General features: G+C 37.1%; 1 protein-coding gene across 1 annotated transcript in view; it reads left to right on the top strand.

Annotated features, from left to right (window-relative positions):
• The window catches only part of CWC22 (CWC22 spliceosome associated protein homolog), a 68898-nt gene that overhangs the window by 10329 nt on the left and 39186 nt on the right, over nt 1-19383 (top strand). Inside the window, exons 2-6 of the mRNA XM_004701467.3 lie at nt 6504-6637; nt 10673-10740; nt 12208-12315; nt 16595-16840; nt 18149-18277. Of these exons, the coding sequence (XP_004701524.1) occupies nt 6611-6637; nt 10673-10740; nt 12208-12315; nt 16595-16840; nt 18149-18277 (578 nt within the window). The 5' untranslated portion in view covers nt 6504-6610. The remainder of the gene's footprint in view (nt 1-6503; nt 6638-10672; nt 10741-12207; nt 12316-16594; nt 16841-18148; nt 18278-19383) is intronic.

Raw genomic sequence — 19383 nt, 5'->3', positions numbered from 1 at the left:
ACTAAACCTATAAATGTAGGCTCATAGATCTATTTCCCCATCCTCATATAAATATATTTGCATATGTACATGTCTTTATCTAGATCTCTATAAATGCCCTTTGCCTCCCAGCTCTTTCCTCTATTTTATTTGGATAATTTTAACATCATTCTCAGGCCGTACTAGCTGAGAATTTAATTAACTCACCTCTAATGTGATGGGTGGAACTGCTTCTCTTTGGTGAGATGCATGATGTTGGCTGGTACTGCCCAGCCCACGGACTAGACATTCCCTAGCCCTGCACTACCGGGTTTTCTGAGACTAAATATGGCAGCAGACAGCCTCATCTTCCATCAAGCAGCTAGGAGATTTGGTCTGTAGACCTTGAGGCTAGCAGTCTAACACCTAGCCCACAGTGAGATCAGAGCTCCTTTTCATTATATTAACACCCACATTTTTGTTATCCAAACTGGAGGAATTGCTTAGGATAAGGAAATTTAGATAATAGAGACTGTACTCATTTACTTTTGATTATTTACTAGTTGGGTAACGTGCACAAGAGGACAATCCTTAATGAGATGGATTGACACAGTGGCTTCAACAGTGGTTTCAAGTCAACAATCATGAGGATGGCGCAGGAATGAGCAGGGTTACTAGGAGTCAGAGCACACTCAGTGATACCTAACAGTAATCTTGCATCAATTTATCAAAGTTGGCATTTTCATTGGTTTCAGTATCAGATAGTTTTTAACATTAGATACACCTTGCTTTGACTTTTATCTGCCGTTCATTTGCTGTGCAACTTGGGCAGATTGCATCAGCTCTCTGCATTCTCAGTTCTCATCTTGGAAAAAACAGGGCTAGAAATCTCTAAACAGTAATCCTGAGGATCAAAGAAGGCAGTATAATTGAAGTGATTATTAGCACGGGCTCTTTGTGGCTACATTGATTTATCATTATTACTCTTCTAAATATAAATGTAGTTAATCTTTGAAAAGTTTAGCAACATGATGTTAATAGGATGTAAAACCTATTAATGTGGATGGTAAGTTACTTTGTTACAGAGCTATTATGTACACTGCCCATCCTCCCAAATGTTTGCTTTTTAAAACACTTAATTGAATAGCAATTTCATAATCCTGCTGGATTCAAAAGTGTTCTCTTTCTATGTTTTGTCCTTTATGCAGATATGGAACTTCAGCCTGCCTGCTTTAGGAAAAGGGCAGGTAGAGAACACTGGTTAATTGAGTTTCTGTTAGATTCAAGTTCACATAGGATTCTACTATATAAACAAATGCCTTTATAGAGTACAGCAGATTGTTCAAATCAGGATCTAAGCAAGTATATTGCATTTATTGTTATAACTCTTAAGCTTCTTTTATTCGATAGCATTTATTCCTTTCTTGTTTTTAAATTCTCTGTCCTACTGGATACTTTGTCTTTGTCTTGTATGTTAAAGTCCACCAGCAATCAAAGTTAATTTTAATTCACTTGTAGCAGCAAGGGAAAAAGCACACAATGGGGAATTGTAGGACATATTAAACAGGAACTAGGGGAAAATATTTATTATAGAGTTAGCAGTATGAGAGGACGACACAGAGACCCCTAGTCGGGGATCAGGCAGGATTTGTAAATTTAGGGTAATGCTGAAGCAGTCTGTAGTCATATCTTAGGAACCAGTTTATCATCTGACTTTGGAACAGATGATTTGGACTGGCATAGTTTTTCTGTTTTGCAAGTTAGTGGAATTCATTTTATAAGTGGTTTCTGTGTCGTGTTAACTAGTTCTTCAGAGTTGACATCAGGGTGTTTTTAATTTATGAATACCCTCTTTCTGGTCACCTAACTAAAGCTGAGTGTTGGGCCATTATCATCTGGAAACGTGATCAGTCTGTGTCAGTGCTCTTGTTCATTGGGTGTGTCAGTACTCTTGTTCATTGGGTGTGTCAGTACTCTTGTTCATTGGGTGTCAGTACTCTTGTTCATTGGGTGTGTCAGTACTCTTGTTCATTGGGTGTCAGACTTGTAATGGTAGTAGTTTTGGTCTCTAGCACCATGCTTTCTGGTTCTTCATATTGTGTGATCGATCATGTATTGAGTCCTTTGGTATCACAGCAACTGCACAGCAGTATTTGGGATCACACCTTTGGCCATTGCAACAAGGATGAACTCTAGAATATGGCTTATCATATTATCTATTATTTATCATAATCTGTAATTAGTATTTCTTAAACAATAACCAAGTGACTTTTACCATTAGTTTGAATATAGATTACGTACTCAAATTTGCTTTTATCTGAAAAATTAGTTATGTACGGACTTGACAGAATGAGAATTTTTAGAACATGGAGACTAAAAGTACAAGTGTCTACTAATCATTTAGAATGATGTTTTCCACAATGGAGCCATATATAGCTATATTTAAATTATTTAAGATAATGCTTAGTGGTGGTTTTTGTAAAGGTTTGCACCCAGCAAATGAGGTTCCCATTCAAAACGTTTATTCTCCTCACGCTCTATGTGCACTAAGAAGATTGGGCTTTTGCTGTAGACACCCAGCCCCTTTGTTTTTCCCCTCTCTAGTTTTCGTTTTTCATGTTTTCAGAATAGCCATTTATAACCATCTGTCATCTGGATGACTGCACTTCAGCTTGAATTGGTGTTTGGGATGGTGTTGGAGTAGATAGGATTGCTTCAGTTGTCACATTCACTGTGATAGTCTTCTCCTGGAATGATTTGAGCCACAAAAACCCCTTCAAGCCATTCTCTCTCTGTCCTACAGGGTTGATATGAGTAGGATTGGCCCGATAGTGGGTTTGCTTGGGCTTTTAAGGTGAGAAAATCATAATACTTTTCATGATTTGTGTGAAATGTGCATTGGCGCCTTGTTTATCATTGAATATTTGTGACTTATAGCTAGAATGTAAACATCATGTGAACCAGGAGTTTTGTTAGGTTTATCCGTTAAGGTCTACTTCTCTTTCCCCATTGAAGCAATTTTTATTATTAGTATTATTTCATTTGACATTTAGTTGTTGTTGCTAGGTACCGTGGAGTTGGCTGTGACCCATAGGGACCGTATACGCAACAGAACTAAACAATGGCCGGTCCCGCGCCATCCTCACAGTTCTTCCTGTGCCCGAGCCCAGTGTTGCCGCCACCGTGCCAGTCCATCTCCTTGAGGGCCTCCCTTTTTCACTGCGTCTCTCCTTTTCCGAGCATGATGTCTTTCTCCCAGGGTTGGTCTCTCCTGACAACATGTTCGAAGTATGTAAGATGAAGCCTTGCTACCCTTACCTCTAAGAAATATAGCCCTACTTCTGAAACAGGTGTTTGTTCTTTTAGTAGCCCTTGGTATTTTGAATATTCTTTACCAGCACCACAATTTAAATGCATCTATTCTTCTTCAGTCTTTTTTAGTCAATATCCATTGTTCACATACATTTGATGCAATTGAAAATACCATGGTTTGAGCCAGGCTCACCATAGTCCTCAAAGTAACATCCGTGCTTTTCAATACTCTAAAGAGGTCTTGTGCAACTCTCTGCGACTCTTTACCTAATGAAACTCTTCTTTCATCTCCTGAATGCTGCTCCCATGAACATTGATTATGAATTCAAGCAAGATGAAATCCTTGATCAATTCATTCTTTTCTTTGCTTATCATGATGTTACCTATTCGTCCAGTTGTGGGCATTTGGGCCTTCTTTACACGGAGTTATAATCCACAATGAGGGCTGCAATCCTTGATCTTCATCAAGTGCTTCAAGCCCTCCTCTCTTTCAGCAATCCAGGTTATCTGCATATTGTGGGTTGTTCATAAACCTTCCTCAGATCCCGATGCCACGTTCTTCATATAGTCCAGCTCTTCTGATTACTTTCTCAGCATAAAACTGAAATGACTAAGTATGGTGAGAAGATCCAACTTCGATACCTTTCCTGATTTTAAACCATGCAGTATTATCTTGTTCTGTTTGCACAACTGCCTCCTGATCCATGTGCAAGTTCCACAGGAACACAATAAAGTGTTCTGGAATTCTCATTATTCTCAAGGTTATCATAGTGTATGACCCACACACTTGAATACCTTGGCATTATCAATAAAACACAAGCAAACATCTTTCTATATTCTGCTTTGAGCCAAGATCCAACGGACGTCAGCAATGATCTCCCTTATACTATGTCTTTTTCTAAATCCAGTCTGAACCCTGACAGTTCGCTGTCAGTGTACTGCTTCAGATGTTGTTGCATGATCTTCAGCAACATTTTAGTTGCATGTGATATCAGTGATACTGTTCTATAATTTGAACATTCTGTTTGGGTCACCTTTCTCTGAAATGAGTAAAAATGTGGACCTTTTCCAGTTAGTTGGTCAAGTAGCTATCTTCCACATTTCCTGACATAGGCAAATGAGTGCCTCCAGTGCTTCATCAGCTTGTGTAAACATTCCAATTGGTATTCCATCAATTCCTGGAGCCTTATTTGGTAACACAAGTTTAGTAAGCTAGTCTTTGTTTATATCAGAATAGACTAAGGTAAGAGGCTCTTAACCCCTCCCCTGAGACTGATATTACGAATTATTATTCTTAATTTATTCTAAATCGTTTATGTGAGTTGAAGCAATAGGAAGAGTTGCTCTGAAATGGAATTTAACCAAAAGTACCAGAGTTGTTGACATGATAAGGGTCTAGACTGGCTGTTTTATGGTCTTTAAGGCTCAGGTTCAGGGCAACTCTGAAACAAAACAAAGCAGCCAAGAAACAAAACAGCAAAAATAAGAAAAGGTTGGGGCCATCCTGCCAGTCAAAATCAAGTCTGGACATTGTTTACTAATTAATTAACTTTAGAAAAACCCTGCTGCACATGGGCCCCTTCTATAAAGTTAGACACGTTGGCAGCTGTAAACACAAACTATCAGACTATGGTGTGTTTTAGACTACAACTATATTGCATAGATTAAGGTTTTAAAGGAATCTTACATATATTCCTTTACTGATTTTAAAGTCATGTTAACCATTTTAATAGAAAATTTTCTTGATTTAAGGGCTTGTGTACTTCCCAACACAAAATCAACCCTACATTGCTTTATAGCATTTCAAGACTAATTGGGTATAGCGTATCTAACCTGTGGTCTTGTGAAAGAAACATTTAACTGGGCCACTAGACTAGGTTTCTAGTTACATGCCTGTAGCTAACTAGTATTGTAACTTACAGCATTGAAATGACTTAGCTCCAGTCTTCTTGTTTTTATTAAGAAGGAATTTAACCAGATGACCAATAATGCACATTCTTGCCGTATATTTTTCATGAAAATTTTCCCGATTTTATTCTGTTACTAGTGAGCACGGTCTTTTACCACATTCTCTATACCTTCTAATTCTTTTACAATTTTTTGTTGCATTTATTTTTTGTGATTTCATTACCTTAGACTATAAGCCATTTAAATTTGTGGCTCCAGTAAAATGCTTGAATGGCAGTTCTATACAAATATAACTATTGATTCAGAATTTTGTAAAAATCACTGATTTACTTAACAGTTAAATATTAGCATTTAATGTTGATAACTAGGCTTAGTGTGAGTCAAATATTTAATTGTCAAGTGTATGTATGTAGTTTTAATGCTTTTGATTTATCACATTGAATTATATTATTTTAGTTTTAGTACTTTATATTTCCATGTAAAATACACTTACCTGAGTAATTATTATATTAAGAATAATAGAGATTTCATAATTTATATAGAAACATTGGATGTGCTACATTCAGTTTATAATTTCTCTTAAAATAATTATTTTCTTACATAGGTTTTTTCCCCATTAGTATAAAACCCACGTGTCATATACTTTCACAGTTAAGTTGATTTTTAAAAGAGTTGCATGTACATCATCAGACTCATTTCTAGGGGACTCTTCCCTGTTCATTATTTGCTTCCCGATTCCATTGAACTTCCCCACCTCATCTTCTGATAAGCTATTACATCCATTACTAAGATACCAGGATAATTATTTTATGATGTAGGTACCAGGTGCTTTCACTGGGATACTTTGAATAAACTTATTGGGCATCTATTTCTAAGTTGACTTTATTCCTCTCGATTTTAGACACATTACCCAGGTTTTCTACTCCCATAAAGAGTTAGTCTCTGAAACCCACAGGGGCAATACGACAAGGTTGCTATGAGTTGCTATGAGTCCAAATCAACTCGATTACAATGAGTTTTTGTTTTTGAGGGGTTCTCTCGGGCAGGGCCGTCAAACTAGTGGCCGGTGGGCCGCATGCGGCCCCCGAGGTAATTTTTTTGGCCCATGATGCTCTGAAATAAAATGTAACGATAAATTGTGTATATGATATTGCCCCGATCTCCCCTCAGTGCTATTTTCTTCATAATAATTTTTTTCTATTTTCATTCTGTTTTTCTATTGTATTTCAGAGCATGACGGAACTAAAGGATTTACTGACTTTTAAAAGAAAATTCAGTTATTGTGTATCTCTTTGCTTATTGGCTTTCTTTGGTGTATTTTCCAGGTGATGACTGCAAGCAGGACAAATAAACTCAAGAGATCCAGGCGATTGGGTACTTGTTATTTGCAACAATTTAAGGGTCGGTATATCAAGACAGTTGGCAACAGAAAATGAAAAGTAGTGTGGCACACATAAAAGTAAGTATTTACAGCCTATAATAAAGTAAACTTGCAGTCCGTTTCCTAATCTTTAAACAAATGACATCTATATCATTGTACCACTAGAACCATCCAATAGAGATTATACTTGCATTTATTTAATGGACACAGTTTCAAATGTACATACTTGGCCAGCGAGAGTAAGAGTGGACAAGAGAGCATTCAGTGTATGTGTGTATGCATGCATTAGTGCCTGCACAAATCCAGGACATGCGTGTGAGTAAGCATATGCAAAAGAAAAAGAAATTACAGAACTTTACAGCCTACTCTTCTGAGTGAACAGGAATTGAAAGACGGATTCTCCTCCTTTGCTTGGTCTCACTTTCCACATGTTGTGCCAGTGGAACATATTAATGCCCATTTTATATTCATAAATGAGCTTTTTACTCTGATTTATTTTATGCACTGTCCATTCATCTAGTCAGCATGTATTTATTGAATTCTTAATATGTCCAACTCACTGTCCTTGGTACTTTATTTGGGTAAAACAGGAAAAAGAGAAATAAATCTTTGTTCTCATGGAATTTCCATCCTAGTTGATTTTAACATTCTTTAAGGAGGGGAAAGTAGGAACCATTGAGAAGTAGCCGTTTGGACAGAGACAAAGAAATGAAGGAGTTAACTGTTTAGCTCCCTGCAGGAAGAGTGTGCCAGGCAGTGAGAACAGCAAGCACAAGGGCCAGATGCTAAGTATGGCTGGTGCAGCTTATGAAAAAGAACGTTAGGAGATGAGGTCAGAGCAGCAAGAGGGACCATTGACTCCATCTGTTTTCAGAACTGTTCCTCTGCCTATGAGTGGACTTGTTTGAAGAGAAAGCCAATCCATTTCCTTTTCAACTACACGGGTCTACATTGTCACCCCCATCCACCACTTCTTGGGCCTAGAGATCAGTAAAGAGGAATATGTATTGTGTGATTGTTGATCCACAAATAAATGTAACCATTCCTCCTTTCCTCCTCTATCATCTGCCTCATAAAAGGTTCTCCTTAAGGAGAACCAGTAGACTGAAGTTCTTTGACAGTTGGCAACTGGTGCATGGCTTGGTTTGTAGAGAGTTCTTAATAGACTGAAAAAATAGACCTGTGGACTAAGGCAGGTCTCCATGCTGCTATCCTTTCTACCTTCTATTGTCAGGTAGCCTCTGCTAGTGTATTTCCACTGGGTGATGGTAGGTGGGTTTCTTAAGAAGGCTCCATCTGTGACTAGATAGTTTCATCTATTAAATCTGACTCTTTGGGACTCACTCATTGGTCCAGTGTCACATTAACAGTTAAACTTATCCAGGGCAGCCTAGTAGATGACACGCTCTGTATTAGAACCTGGACTCATAAAGACAAAGGTGCTCCTTTGCAGAATGGAGTCTCAACTCTGTCATGTTAGATGAAGAGATGCTGTCTTTCTCAGAAGCTTTTTCCTGCTGCTCTAGTACCTGATTCTCCGGGTTCACTCATGATTTTGGTAGTCCTCTTTAGAGCGTACCCCCGCCCCCAATCTAAGAAGGGGGCTGTTTTTAATCAGCTTGATCTTCTCAGCTAATTTTCATGTAATCTTGCCTCTTTTCCTTCACTCTGTTACCCGCAAACATTTCCACTTGCTTATTCATTTCAGGTCTATTCTGACCTCATTGAAACTCCGATCTTTTCTTGATGTCCTAAGGACACATCTGTTTAGGATCATGACACTTCGATTGAGGATTCGCTAGGTGTGTTTGTTGTTCCTTGAGCCTTATTGTAGCTTCCTTAGCTAGATAAAAGCAAGCTCCCTGCTTGTTCTACTCCTTTCTCTAGATTTTGAAAACTTGTCCCCTGAGCCCAGCAGATGCTCACAGCCTTCTGTTCAGGCTTACTGTTCCACTCACCTTCTCACATGTGTCCTATAGCTGAAATTGTGTATGCAAAACCCTATTGTTTTGTTTAATGAACAACAGAATTTTTAATGGGACTCTTGACTGTATATTATCTATTATGCTAGCTTATACTCTAAACTTCATGATAAGGGACATGAAGAGACTCAGGATATTTCGGTCACACCCAGAATGGCTTTCAACAATTTAGTGAGATCCTAAATCATCCACGAAAGTTCAATTGACATCCTTCCCCCAACATTATCACATAGTTCCTGCACCTTGGTGATTGCTTACTACTGTTAACGCTTATTCTCTGTGCCAGTCACTTGTACTTGATCGCATTAACACAATCCTTCTTCTGATTCACAGCTTCAATATTTTAGGTTTCTCCCTCTTGCTCACAGCATGCTGCGGAGATGTGCTAAAAGTCATTGGCACAGACTTGAGGCCCTTTTCCCTCATATAATCAAAATAATTGCACTGCCTTGTAAAAGAAAAAAGCAGGCAGTGCAGTTTCATCGTTCTCTCTCCTCACCTTTGGAATGCATAATCTGATATTTACAGTTGTGGAATCTTTATAATTGTCTCTCTCTTAACAATATCATAAGTGCACTGAGATCCCTCCTATCATTTGTATCCTTCAGAGTTATCCGCACAAGAAGGATATTGCTGGCAATAAGTGATGAGGAAATACTGTGATTTCTGCTACCAATTTCAATTAAGTGAATCGTGTACATATTTGGTTTTGGATCTTGAAAGTTTTATGTAGCCCTACATTGTATGTATTGAACACTTAGACATTGTGTTGCTAGGTAAAATAATTTTTAAAATTTTCTTAAACACATTCAAAACAAAATTTTGATATGGTTGCATTTAGTATAAAATAGCCAAATCATGACTACTTTAAATCATAAATTTCAATTACGTTTATTTTGGTGTTATCACAACCCGTCGCTGTCAGCTCTGGTTCCAGCACCGCCATGTGTGTCACATAGAATGGTACTCCATAGAATACCAGTGGCAGATACATTTTCAGAAGTGGACTTCCAAGGAAACCTGTCTTCTGAGATATAATAAGTCCTCGCAAACCTCCAATCTCAGTAGTTTGACTGTTTTGGCAATTGTAATGGTGGACTCAAAACTGCTATTACTTTGGTGGCCCTAATGCCAGAGCAAGTGAGAGCTTGTTTACATCCCTGTGCAGATTAGTTTTCTGTTTTTAAATGCTTCTGCTTCCTGTTAAAGTAGACAAGCATATAAATGTGCAAACCAAGTTATTTTTTACCTTATATTTCAAGACAAGGTCATTTAGCAAATATACTCCCACCCCTTTGCTTTCTTGCTATAGTTACTTTAATTCTTAGAACACAAGCAAAAGCATGTCAATCTGAGTATTGGCTAGTTGCATTTAAAATTGACTATAGGGGTAAATACTTTGGTTTCTTTCATTTGATTTGTTCATTAGAATAATGTTCTCAAACTGTATTTTCTGTATCTTTGTAGTGGTACCTTGAAGTTATTTATTTCTGTGTCTGTTTTCCAAAGAAACTGGCCTCACACCTGTACCTTGACAGTGTTTCATTCCCTTTAACAAAGTGCCATCCATATGTGGCAGGCACTCAAAACAATGCTGACTGAAAACAAAATGAATTTTGGTAAATATGTGTCTTTAATAGAGAGGGTTGTTTTTTTTCCTGGATGCTTGTTTTAGTGTAGATTTAGTAACCTACACGAAAATTTGGTTTTCAAACCAAAGGAAGTAAGGAGGGAAAATAAAATGTGAACATATGCAAAAGTCCGCTCTTACTGGAAAACACGTGGCCTTTGATTTTTGTTTTCCAGGAGAAGCTCTATTCAAAAGCTGTTCTGTATAAATTTATACTTTAGTACCTAGGAGGAGAATGTGAACTGGGGAGCACTGAAATTTGAGAATTTCATCCTACCTTGCATTTTTGTTTCAGGGAAAAAAATAAATGACCCATGATGAAAACCGACATTATCTGTGATGCAGTTCTGTTAATGTGAATTATCTTTAAGTTTAAAATATGTTTTGAAATAATTTCTAAAGCACTTTGTATCTTCTCAGGTACATATTTCCTTGTCTGTTTTTTTTTTAAACATTGCAAATAAAACTTGAAATGCCTCCTCTGCTTTTTCCCCTTGAAAGCATTCTTCTGGTCATGACAGAAGGGAAAACTATAATTCATATCAGAGGACCTCCTCTCCAGAAGACAGGTAAACACTTTGATTTGTTCTGAAATGAAAATATTTTTATAATAGATTTGTAATAAACAATGGAAATATATTTATTATGTTTATTATAAGTAAATTTATAATAAAACACTGGGAAGTTTCTATAATAAATGTGAGAAGTAACTGAGCTCATAGGCCCCTGATTTTAGGATGAACAAGTTCCTTTTCATGGTTTTACAGCCGGTTTGCTTCAATAAGCTTTAGGTGGAGTTTGCAGGGGTAGCAGCAGTGGGCTCAGACATAACAGCGGTTAGGAGGCTGGCACAGGATCAGGCCGGTGTTGGTTGTTCTGTTGGACAGAGGGTCGCTGTGGGAGGAGCTGACTCTATGGCACCTGGCAACAGTGGAGGAATTCGCCTTGAACTCCTTGTTCCAGGAGTTTCCAGTAAATAGCTTTGGGAATTTTATAATATGTCAGGTGTTGAAGCATCGTTTGAATAGCCCAAATACTAAGTACAGTGGAAGTTGGTGAATAGAAAACTGAGTTGAAATTACAGTATTAGAAGGTTGCTTCTGCTGTTAACTACTATCTTTACATAGTTACATATTTATGAGATATTTTTATATACATTTATCGTGTTATGGTCATAGTTCATAAAATGCTACCACTAATGTGCACCATGCATTTGTATTAGAACTTCATTTATGCTCTGTTGTAAGCTAAGATCATTAAAAGGGACTTATCAAGGGGGAATCCTTCTCTAAACTTGCTTCTAGTCTTCTGGCTTCTTCTGAATTTCCTACATAGTTTTTATTTCACTTTGCTAAGTAACTGTAAAATCCTTTGTTTTACAACCATCATATTGATTGTTATGGTTTGATACCAGCTACATGATACATTTATATGAGTAAATTATTGTAGATCTATGTATGTTCTCTGATTTTATTGACTTTGAAGATTTAAACAACTCATGTGATGCTCTTTTTACATCCTAATAGAGTAAATCTATTCTCATTGCTGTCTTGCTAATGTAATTTGAAGAATAGCAGTTGATGAATATAGTTTTTTAGGATGGAGTTAAACTAGTGAATGACATTGGTCTCGTTTGTATTATGGTCCAGTAAAATGGGCTCATTATGCAAAAGAAGTCATTAATAGGACGATTTTTTGCATACTAAGTACATGTGATAACCAGATATAGTAGGGGGCTTCAGAGAGTTTATGGAAAAACTGGAATCGAAAGATGACAGACTTTTGAAGCCCCTTGTATGTCTTCTCTGAACGAGTGTGTTTTAAGTGAATTCCAGGAATCGTTTGTCACAATCTGGGAGCTGTGGGAATCATGATTGCATTGTCAGCAAAATGAGTTGTTTGTTGAAAACTGTTAAACACTATTTGACGAGTTGTTCAGTCATAAGGTTGCTTTAGCACATTACCAATGTATGACTTTTTAAAACTAAATATTTAACTAACAATGTGCAATTTTATTTTCCTGTTTTATATGTTAGATATGCAGAACATGAAAGATCCCCCCGGGACAGAGATTACTCTGATTACAGATCAGACTATGAGTATTCAAGAAGAGGACGTTCTTATGATAGTGGCATGGAGTCACGGTTAGTACTGAAATTTTAACTATAGCAAAATTGTTTTCGTTTATGCTTCATGGTAGCAAAATAGTAGCAAAATGGCAGCTAGCTTTTATTGGATATTCTTAGGCACCAGCCTAATTTAGATTTCATGTGGATTAACCTTTTATTGTACGTAATAATTATGTGAAGCACACAGTGTTATATTTCTAGCTTACAGCTAACAAAACTGAAGCCAAGTGAAACTGAGTAATTTCTTCATGTTTATGAAGCATGTGGCAAGCCCCTGTCTGTCTGACTCCAGGGCCCCAGCTGTTAATCATAATTCTGTACTGTGTTAAGAGTTGGCGCATGCGGTATTTTGAGATCTGTACTGAATGAAAGTAAATAATTTGTGACACAGAATGATTAAAATTTAGTTTCCTGCGTAATAGCCGAGAAACTGTAAATGGTGTTAGTATTCTGGAGTTATTTTCCTAAATAAACATGATTTTCACTTGACTCTCGGAAAACTCGACTGCTAACAGGACCTACCGAACTTAACTGGTGGGGAGATGGGCAAGGAAACTGAAGTGAAGGCAGGTAAACCTTTTTTGTAAGCAAAAAAACTAATAGATTGATGTTTGGAAACCCTTACAGGTGATATTTAAGACAAGTCAGAAGTAAGCATCATTTATTTTTTTAATTGAAAACTATGTGGAGTGTTATAATTTCTTGTTATTAGTCTATATTTATTGTCATTTCTTTTTCTACCTTGGAGGAATCAGTATGATTTTTACAATTGTAGATTCTTGTATATATAAGAACATTAGCAAGAAGCATACAAACCTCACTAAAGGGCCAAATTAAATGGGGGGAAAATGGGTCTGGAGAAGGAAATCACCAGATGGAAGCAGTGGTAGCATAAAGGAAAGTTAGATGAGCAGTGACCTGGGAGGCTAACGGAAGGAAAATATTCCTCTTGACTTTGCTATTTATTAGTCTTCTATTTTCAAAAGCTTGCTTCCCACATTCTAATTCTTTCCCAATTCTATATCCTTCTGATGTGTATCACATTTTACTCACCTCATGACTACCAGGACCATACCTCCCACAGAAGTTTGATCAACTTCTCTATCAGCTTCGAGCTCAGCAATTTTTTAGAAAAAATGTTTGCCACCCAAATTATCTAACTATCAGTTGAAATTAACTACACTAAAAAGCCAGGCTTAGCTACTATTCCCTTGATAAGAACAACTGTTAACATTATTAATTGGATGCCTATACATATTCTTTCTGTGCTAGGTATTTTGCATACTTTTTCAAATGTTCTTACTAAATAGATACTATTACTCCCAATTTGCAAATAAGGAAATGTATTTAAAGGGATGAAGCAGCTTCCCTGAGGTTGCAGTTGACATAATTGATATATGATCCAACTCGAATTTGAACAGTTTTACCTGACTCCAAAACCCATACACTTTGCACACCTGTGGAAGTATACTGAAGTTATACTTGAGTATAACTCTGAGTGGCACATTATAGATGCATGTAGTCCCATTTTGAAAGCCCTGCTAGTACAAAGGTTATGCATTGAGCTCCTGAACAAAAGGTCATCAGTTCACAACCACTAGCTGCTCTGTGGGAGAAAGACAAGGCTTTCTACTTTCATTACAGTCTTGGAAACTCACAGAGGCATTTTTACCCTGTTCTGTAGTGTCACTGTGAGTCAGAATTGCCTCTAGCAGTGAGTTTGAGTTTTGAGAAACTTTGATTTTATCCTAACAGTCATACTGCGAGGTGAACAGGCTGTGTATTTTGGTAGAATGTAAAGGTTAACAGTCCAAAAGAATCTGAAGGGAAATATTTCTATTTAGAATCAATTAAGATATTATTGTTTCTAGACTGTAAAGAAGCAAGCACAATTAATCTAAGGACATGATTTGACCAGATAGCCAGTTGCCTTACCTGATGTTTCTTAAGAGAATCATACCCCATGTCAATTCTGCACTGCCGTGGCTACCTCTGGGAGCATGGGATGTGCAGAGTAAGTGGCAGTTGAGGTGCCAATTTGTGCCTTTTATTTGGAACACCTACCCTTTGGATCAGGAGCCCTAGAGGCATAGTGGTTATGTGTTGGGCTGCTAACTGCAAAGTCAACAGTTTGAAATCACTAGCTTCTCCCAGGGAGAAGACGAGGGTAAGTTAATTGTCTTGGAAACCCACAGAGGCAGTTCTATTCTGTCTTAAAGGGTCACTGCAAGTCGAAATTGACTTGAGGACAGTGAGCATACAGCCCTTCCGACTAATTGCAGTGTATATTTAAATAACCCCAGCCCCCACCTTTCCGTACCCTTTCTTACAATCTACCGACTGTCTTCACTGACCGTCACGCAGGTCTCTTTAAACCTTCGTTTCAAAACTGCTCCTCTGCAGCTGCCCCAGAGATTGACTGTTTTTCTTTCCATGTTGTATTTCTAAGTATTAAGGGAGATATCTCAAAGATATCTTTCAGATTTGGCTAAAATGGTGCAGCAGTAACGTTAAACTTATTTTTGTGTACTGTATTCATATAGCATCCTAATGGTGCTGTGAGTTAGGCATTGGTCTGCTGATTTCAAGGTCAGCAATTCAAATGTATCAGCTGCTCTTGTGGAGAAAAGTGAGGTTGTCTGCTCCCATAGAGATTTACTGTTTCTGAAATCTTACATGGGGTTGCTGTGAATCAGAATTGACTCAATGACAGTGAGTTTGGTGTACTTGGTATATATAACTCATAGTTTTCCAAAACCTGGGGAGAAGGTGCTCCGAGTATCCAAGACATTCAAGAAAATGGTTACGTGGACAAACTGCTCTGGAAAAAGATAGTAGAAAAAAAGGACTTGCTCTTTCTCATATTCCTGTTGGTTTCAGAGAACAAGACTGTTTCTTTTTAAAGAGTTCATTTAATAAAGTGTTCAGTGTGTAAGTTCATTTGAGGCTAGAAAATGCTTGCTTTTGATTTTTTTTCAGATCATTGTCAGATAAACCGAAAGCTTCTGCTGTCTTGAGATTTCTAATAAAGGTGCAACATTATATTTTATTAGAACAGTCTTATTCCTAAATTGCTTTTGTTACTGTTGCCATTTTGTTGTTGTTGCTCTCATGGCAGCCATATATATGGACAATAGAACAACACATTGGCCACCAGGTCTTCCATCACTTGTTGGTTCACCTAGGAGACTCATCTGCCAACACTTTCTAGGTTTTCGTTAGCTAATTTGTAGAAGTAGCTGGCATGGCCTTCTTCCTCATCAGTCTGAGTCTGGAAGCTTCACTGAAATCTGTCCATCTTCTGGTATTTGCAATACATGTGATACAGCTTCTAGTATGAAAAGATTGTCTTTATTGGAGAGAAACTATTGATTCTCTGTTTTGTATTTTTTACTATCCATTGCAGGTTAATTTGTCTTACTATTTTCCTGTCATTCTCCCATTTAGACACTTCTAATGATTCATGACTGTGTCCTATATATATATATACATGTATACACACACACAGATGTACTCTGGTGTTTGTCTTTAATATTTCTATGTCTTGACACCAACTAATTTTTCCACTTTTCAATATACAGTATGCCGTTCTTTATTGTTTCCTGATTATTCTATTCATTCTAAGGAGCCCTGGTGCACAGAAAGTTAACAGCTCAGCTGCTAACTAAAAGATTGGGAGTTTGAACTCACCCACTGATTCTCTGGGAGAAAAACCTGGAAATGGGCTTCTGTAAAGGTGATTGCATGTGAACTCCAGTGAAGCAATTCTCCTGTGTCGCATGGGACCGTAGTGAGTGAGAATTGACTGGATGCCCCTAACAGATACCACATGATCTGGCCCAAACACTTCGCTTTCACTGATTAGTTCTTCTGCTGCTGCTTTCAGAAGACTCTTCGCTTCATCTCTTTGCCCCTAATCTAAGTCCTATGAAAACTTCAAACTTTACGAATCCTGTTGCCATCAAATTGGTTTGTACTCATAGGAGTGCTGTACGGTGGGCTTAGAACTACCCCGTTGGTTTCCAAGACTGGACTCTTTCAGGAAACAGAGTGGCAGCTCTTGCTTTCATGGAAGGGCTGGAGTGTTCCAACCACTGACCTGTTGGTTAGCAGCTGACCATGGAACCTTCCTCAGTCGAGTGTTATTTTTTCTGTAGAGCACTTCGTCAGTATCCAAACCGCTTATCCTAGAATTTGTGGACCTACTTGTGCTCTCATTCATCTCATGTACAGTTCATTTTAAGAAAATGTATATTTTTGTCTTTTCTCCATTAAAAAAATATTAATATTACAGAAGTAGAGATCGAGAGAAACGCAGAGAGAGAGAAAGAGATATGGATCGGAAAAGGTTCCGGAAATCCCCATCTCCTGGAAGAAGGAGCCCAGAGCCATCCTTAACCCACAGTTCCTCTGCTCAGGATGAACCTACTTCAAAGAAGAAGAAAGATGAACTGGATCCTCTCCTTACTCGCACTGGTGGAGCTTATATTCCTCCTGCAAAGCTCCGGATGATGCAAGAACAGATTACAGATAAAAGCAGGCATGTTGATCTTACTAAGTACAGTAGTCCCCAATTTGCAGTGGGTTCTGTTTTGATGACTGTTGTAAGTTGGTTCTGACTTAGTCAAAACCACAGAATTTTGAACATCTGGGAATGAAGATGAGTCTGATAATAACATCAGCCAATTTCAGGTGGAACATTGCATGCAGTGCATATTACTAATAGTAAAGTTGTACAGAAAGCCCCAAAAGAAACTATCATATATGCAGTGTGTCAAACTTGGATGTGTCATAATTCAGGGCTAACGCTGCAAAGCAAAGATAACCTGTTTTTAAAAAGAAAGTGTATGGTTTGATTAACTTTACTAGTTGAAAATGTATGTTAGTTCGAAAAAATAAAAACTTAAAGCTAGCGACTTCTTTCTAACTTAACTTCACAAGGCCCAATGAAGCTGTATATACTATTTGTCCTGGCATTAACCCATCACTTTTAATTTTTTTTTTGGCAAAAATGAATTTAAAATTTTGAAGAATATCACTTGCCTTTAAATGGTTTTCAAACTCTTTCATAGTTGAATGCAGAATCTTTTGTTTATAGATCACGAAAAGTACTATTGATAGTGAAGACCTCAAATGGCTTTTTACAGTTGTACTAAATCAGAAACTGACAAAGATTTTCTGTTAAATGAATATTTTAAAAAAATAAAAAAAAAGTATATCGTCCTCTTGCATTCCGATGGTATGGCTGTAATGTAAGATGTGCTGTTATGTAGATGTATTCTTTAACATACTTCACACATTTGCAGGCTGTGGTTTCATTTATTTTCTTATAATTCTTATTTATTTATAACTTAAAACCCTTTATTTTTTCTAGTCATTTTTTTGAGAAGGGTCATAAAGTTGCCTGTTTATAGCTTATATTTTGGCATTTCGCTTTGTAGTGTGTTTACAAAAAAAATTGATGTTCTTTTAAATGATTTCCTTTAAAGATAACGTTAAATAAGCATTATATGTAAAATAAGCATGTATTGATGCTAACTAATAAATGTTACAAGTTAAAGTGTACATCATAGGCTTAAGAAAAAAACACTATCCCGATCATTTATGTTATTAAGAAAGGAGTCGTCTCTAGTTAAGAACCACAGATAAAATTGGGTTGGGTTTAGAATTTAATCTGCTTCCTTTAGGTACCTATATTTTACTGTACTTTTGAGTCATTTTATTGGAAAATAATGTGGAAAGTAAAGAAACACTCAAGTATATTTTATGTTCTTATTATAACTCTTATTACTGGCTTTTTCACTAAATTTTATCCGTATTGAAATCCTTTTTCTTTTATTTTTTTTAGCTTAGCATACCAAAGGATGAGCTGGGAGGCACTAAAGAAGTCAATCAATGGTCTTATCAACAAAGTCAATATTTCTAACATAGGTATTATTATTCAAGAAATTCTCCAAGAAAATATAGTGAGAGGAAGGCAAGTGTCATCTATTTTATGTGTAGTATTTCATTGTATTGTTTCCAAGGAACATGAACAGTAATGCCTGATTTGTTGTGCTACTTCATTTCAAAGGTAGCTGAGAATATTTAATAGACAATTAAACATTTTCTTTCTACTTGAGCCCTTGGTATTAGCTCATTTTTCCCACCCTCTCCCCCCTTCCTTCATAATAGGTTTTCTACAGACATTTATTTATTGATTATCTAAAGTCAATTCATTAGAAATAATAATCCGTTAGGAATAATTATTACTACAAAGTAGAGAAAGCAACAGAGCTACTTAAACCAGTTTAATTTCCAATAGAGCCAAAATGAAAATATAAGAATAAAATTTATCTTCAATAAATTTTAGAAAAGGTGGTGGGTAATGATTTACTATTTCCTGTGTGTTTACCAATTGGTGACATTTTAAACAACCAGGAAATAGAACTAGTCTCTCTGTTATTTGGAGCCTCGTGGCATCATGGTCAAACACTCACCTGATCACTGAAAGGTTGAAGGTTTGAACCCACTACTAGCTCTGTGTCAGAAAGATGTGTTTGCCTCCATAAAGACTGCAGCTTTGTAAACACTCTGGGCAGTTCTACCCTGTAGTGTTAGTGTGAGTTGCAGTCAATTAGATGGCAATGAATTTTATGGTCTATGTTACTTTTTTATGTGTATATGCGAAAGCTCCTCCCATATCATTTCCCATTGCTCTGACTTAACGATCTCAGAAAACGTTGATTAGGGTTTTAAGGTCCGACATAAAGCATGCTGTCAATGAGGTCAGCAAAGATACAGAAAATTGTCCTACTAGCCACTCCATTTTACTTTCAAAGAAGGAGGCTTACGAAAGGTTTATGATTTGCACGAGGTGTTAAAACTTGTAGGCCGAAGGACCACAGTTGAACCCACTTCTTGATTCAATGTTCTTAACTCCCAAGTTGCCCTACTGTGAAGAAGAGGGCATTATGTGGGACGAGGGACCCTTCTTCTTTTTTTTTTCTTTTTCCTAATAATTTTATTAGGGGCTCATACAACTCTTATCACAATCCATACACACATCAATTGTGTAAAGCGCATTTGTACATTCATTGCCCT

The sequence above is a fragment of the Echinops telfairi genome, unplaced genomic scaffold (assembly GCF_000313985.2).
Source record: "Echinops telfairi isolate 266 unplaced genomic scaffold, ASM31398v2 ScPeMD7_3;HRSCAF=10, whole genome shotgun sequence".
Lineage (NCBI taxonomy): Eukaryota > Metazoa > Chordata > Mammalia > Afrosoricida > Tenrecidae > Echinops > Echinops telfairi.
Note: the sequence above shows the minus strand (reverse complement) of the source record. Positions and strands in the feature narration are given on the sequence as shown.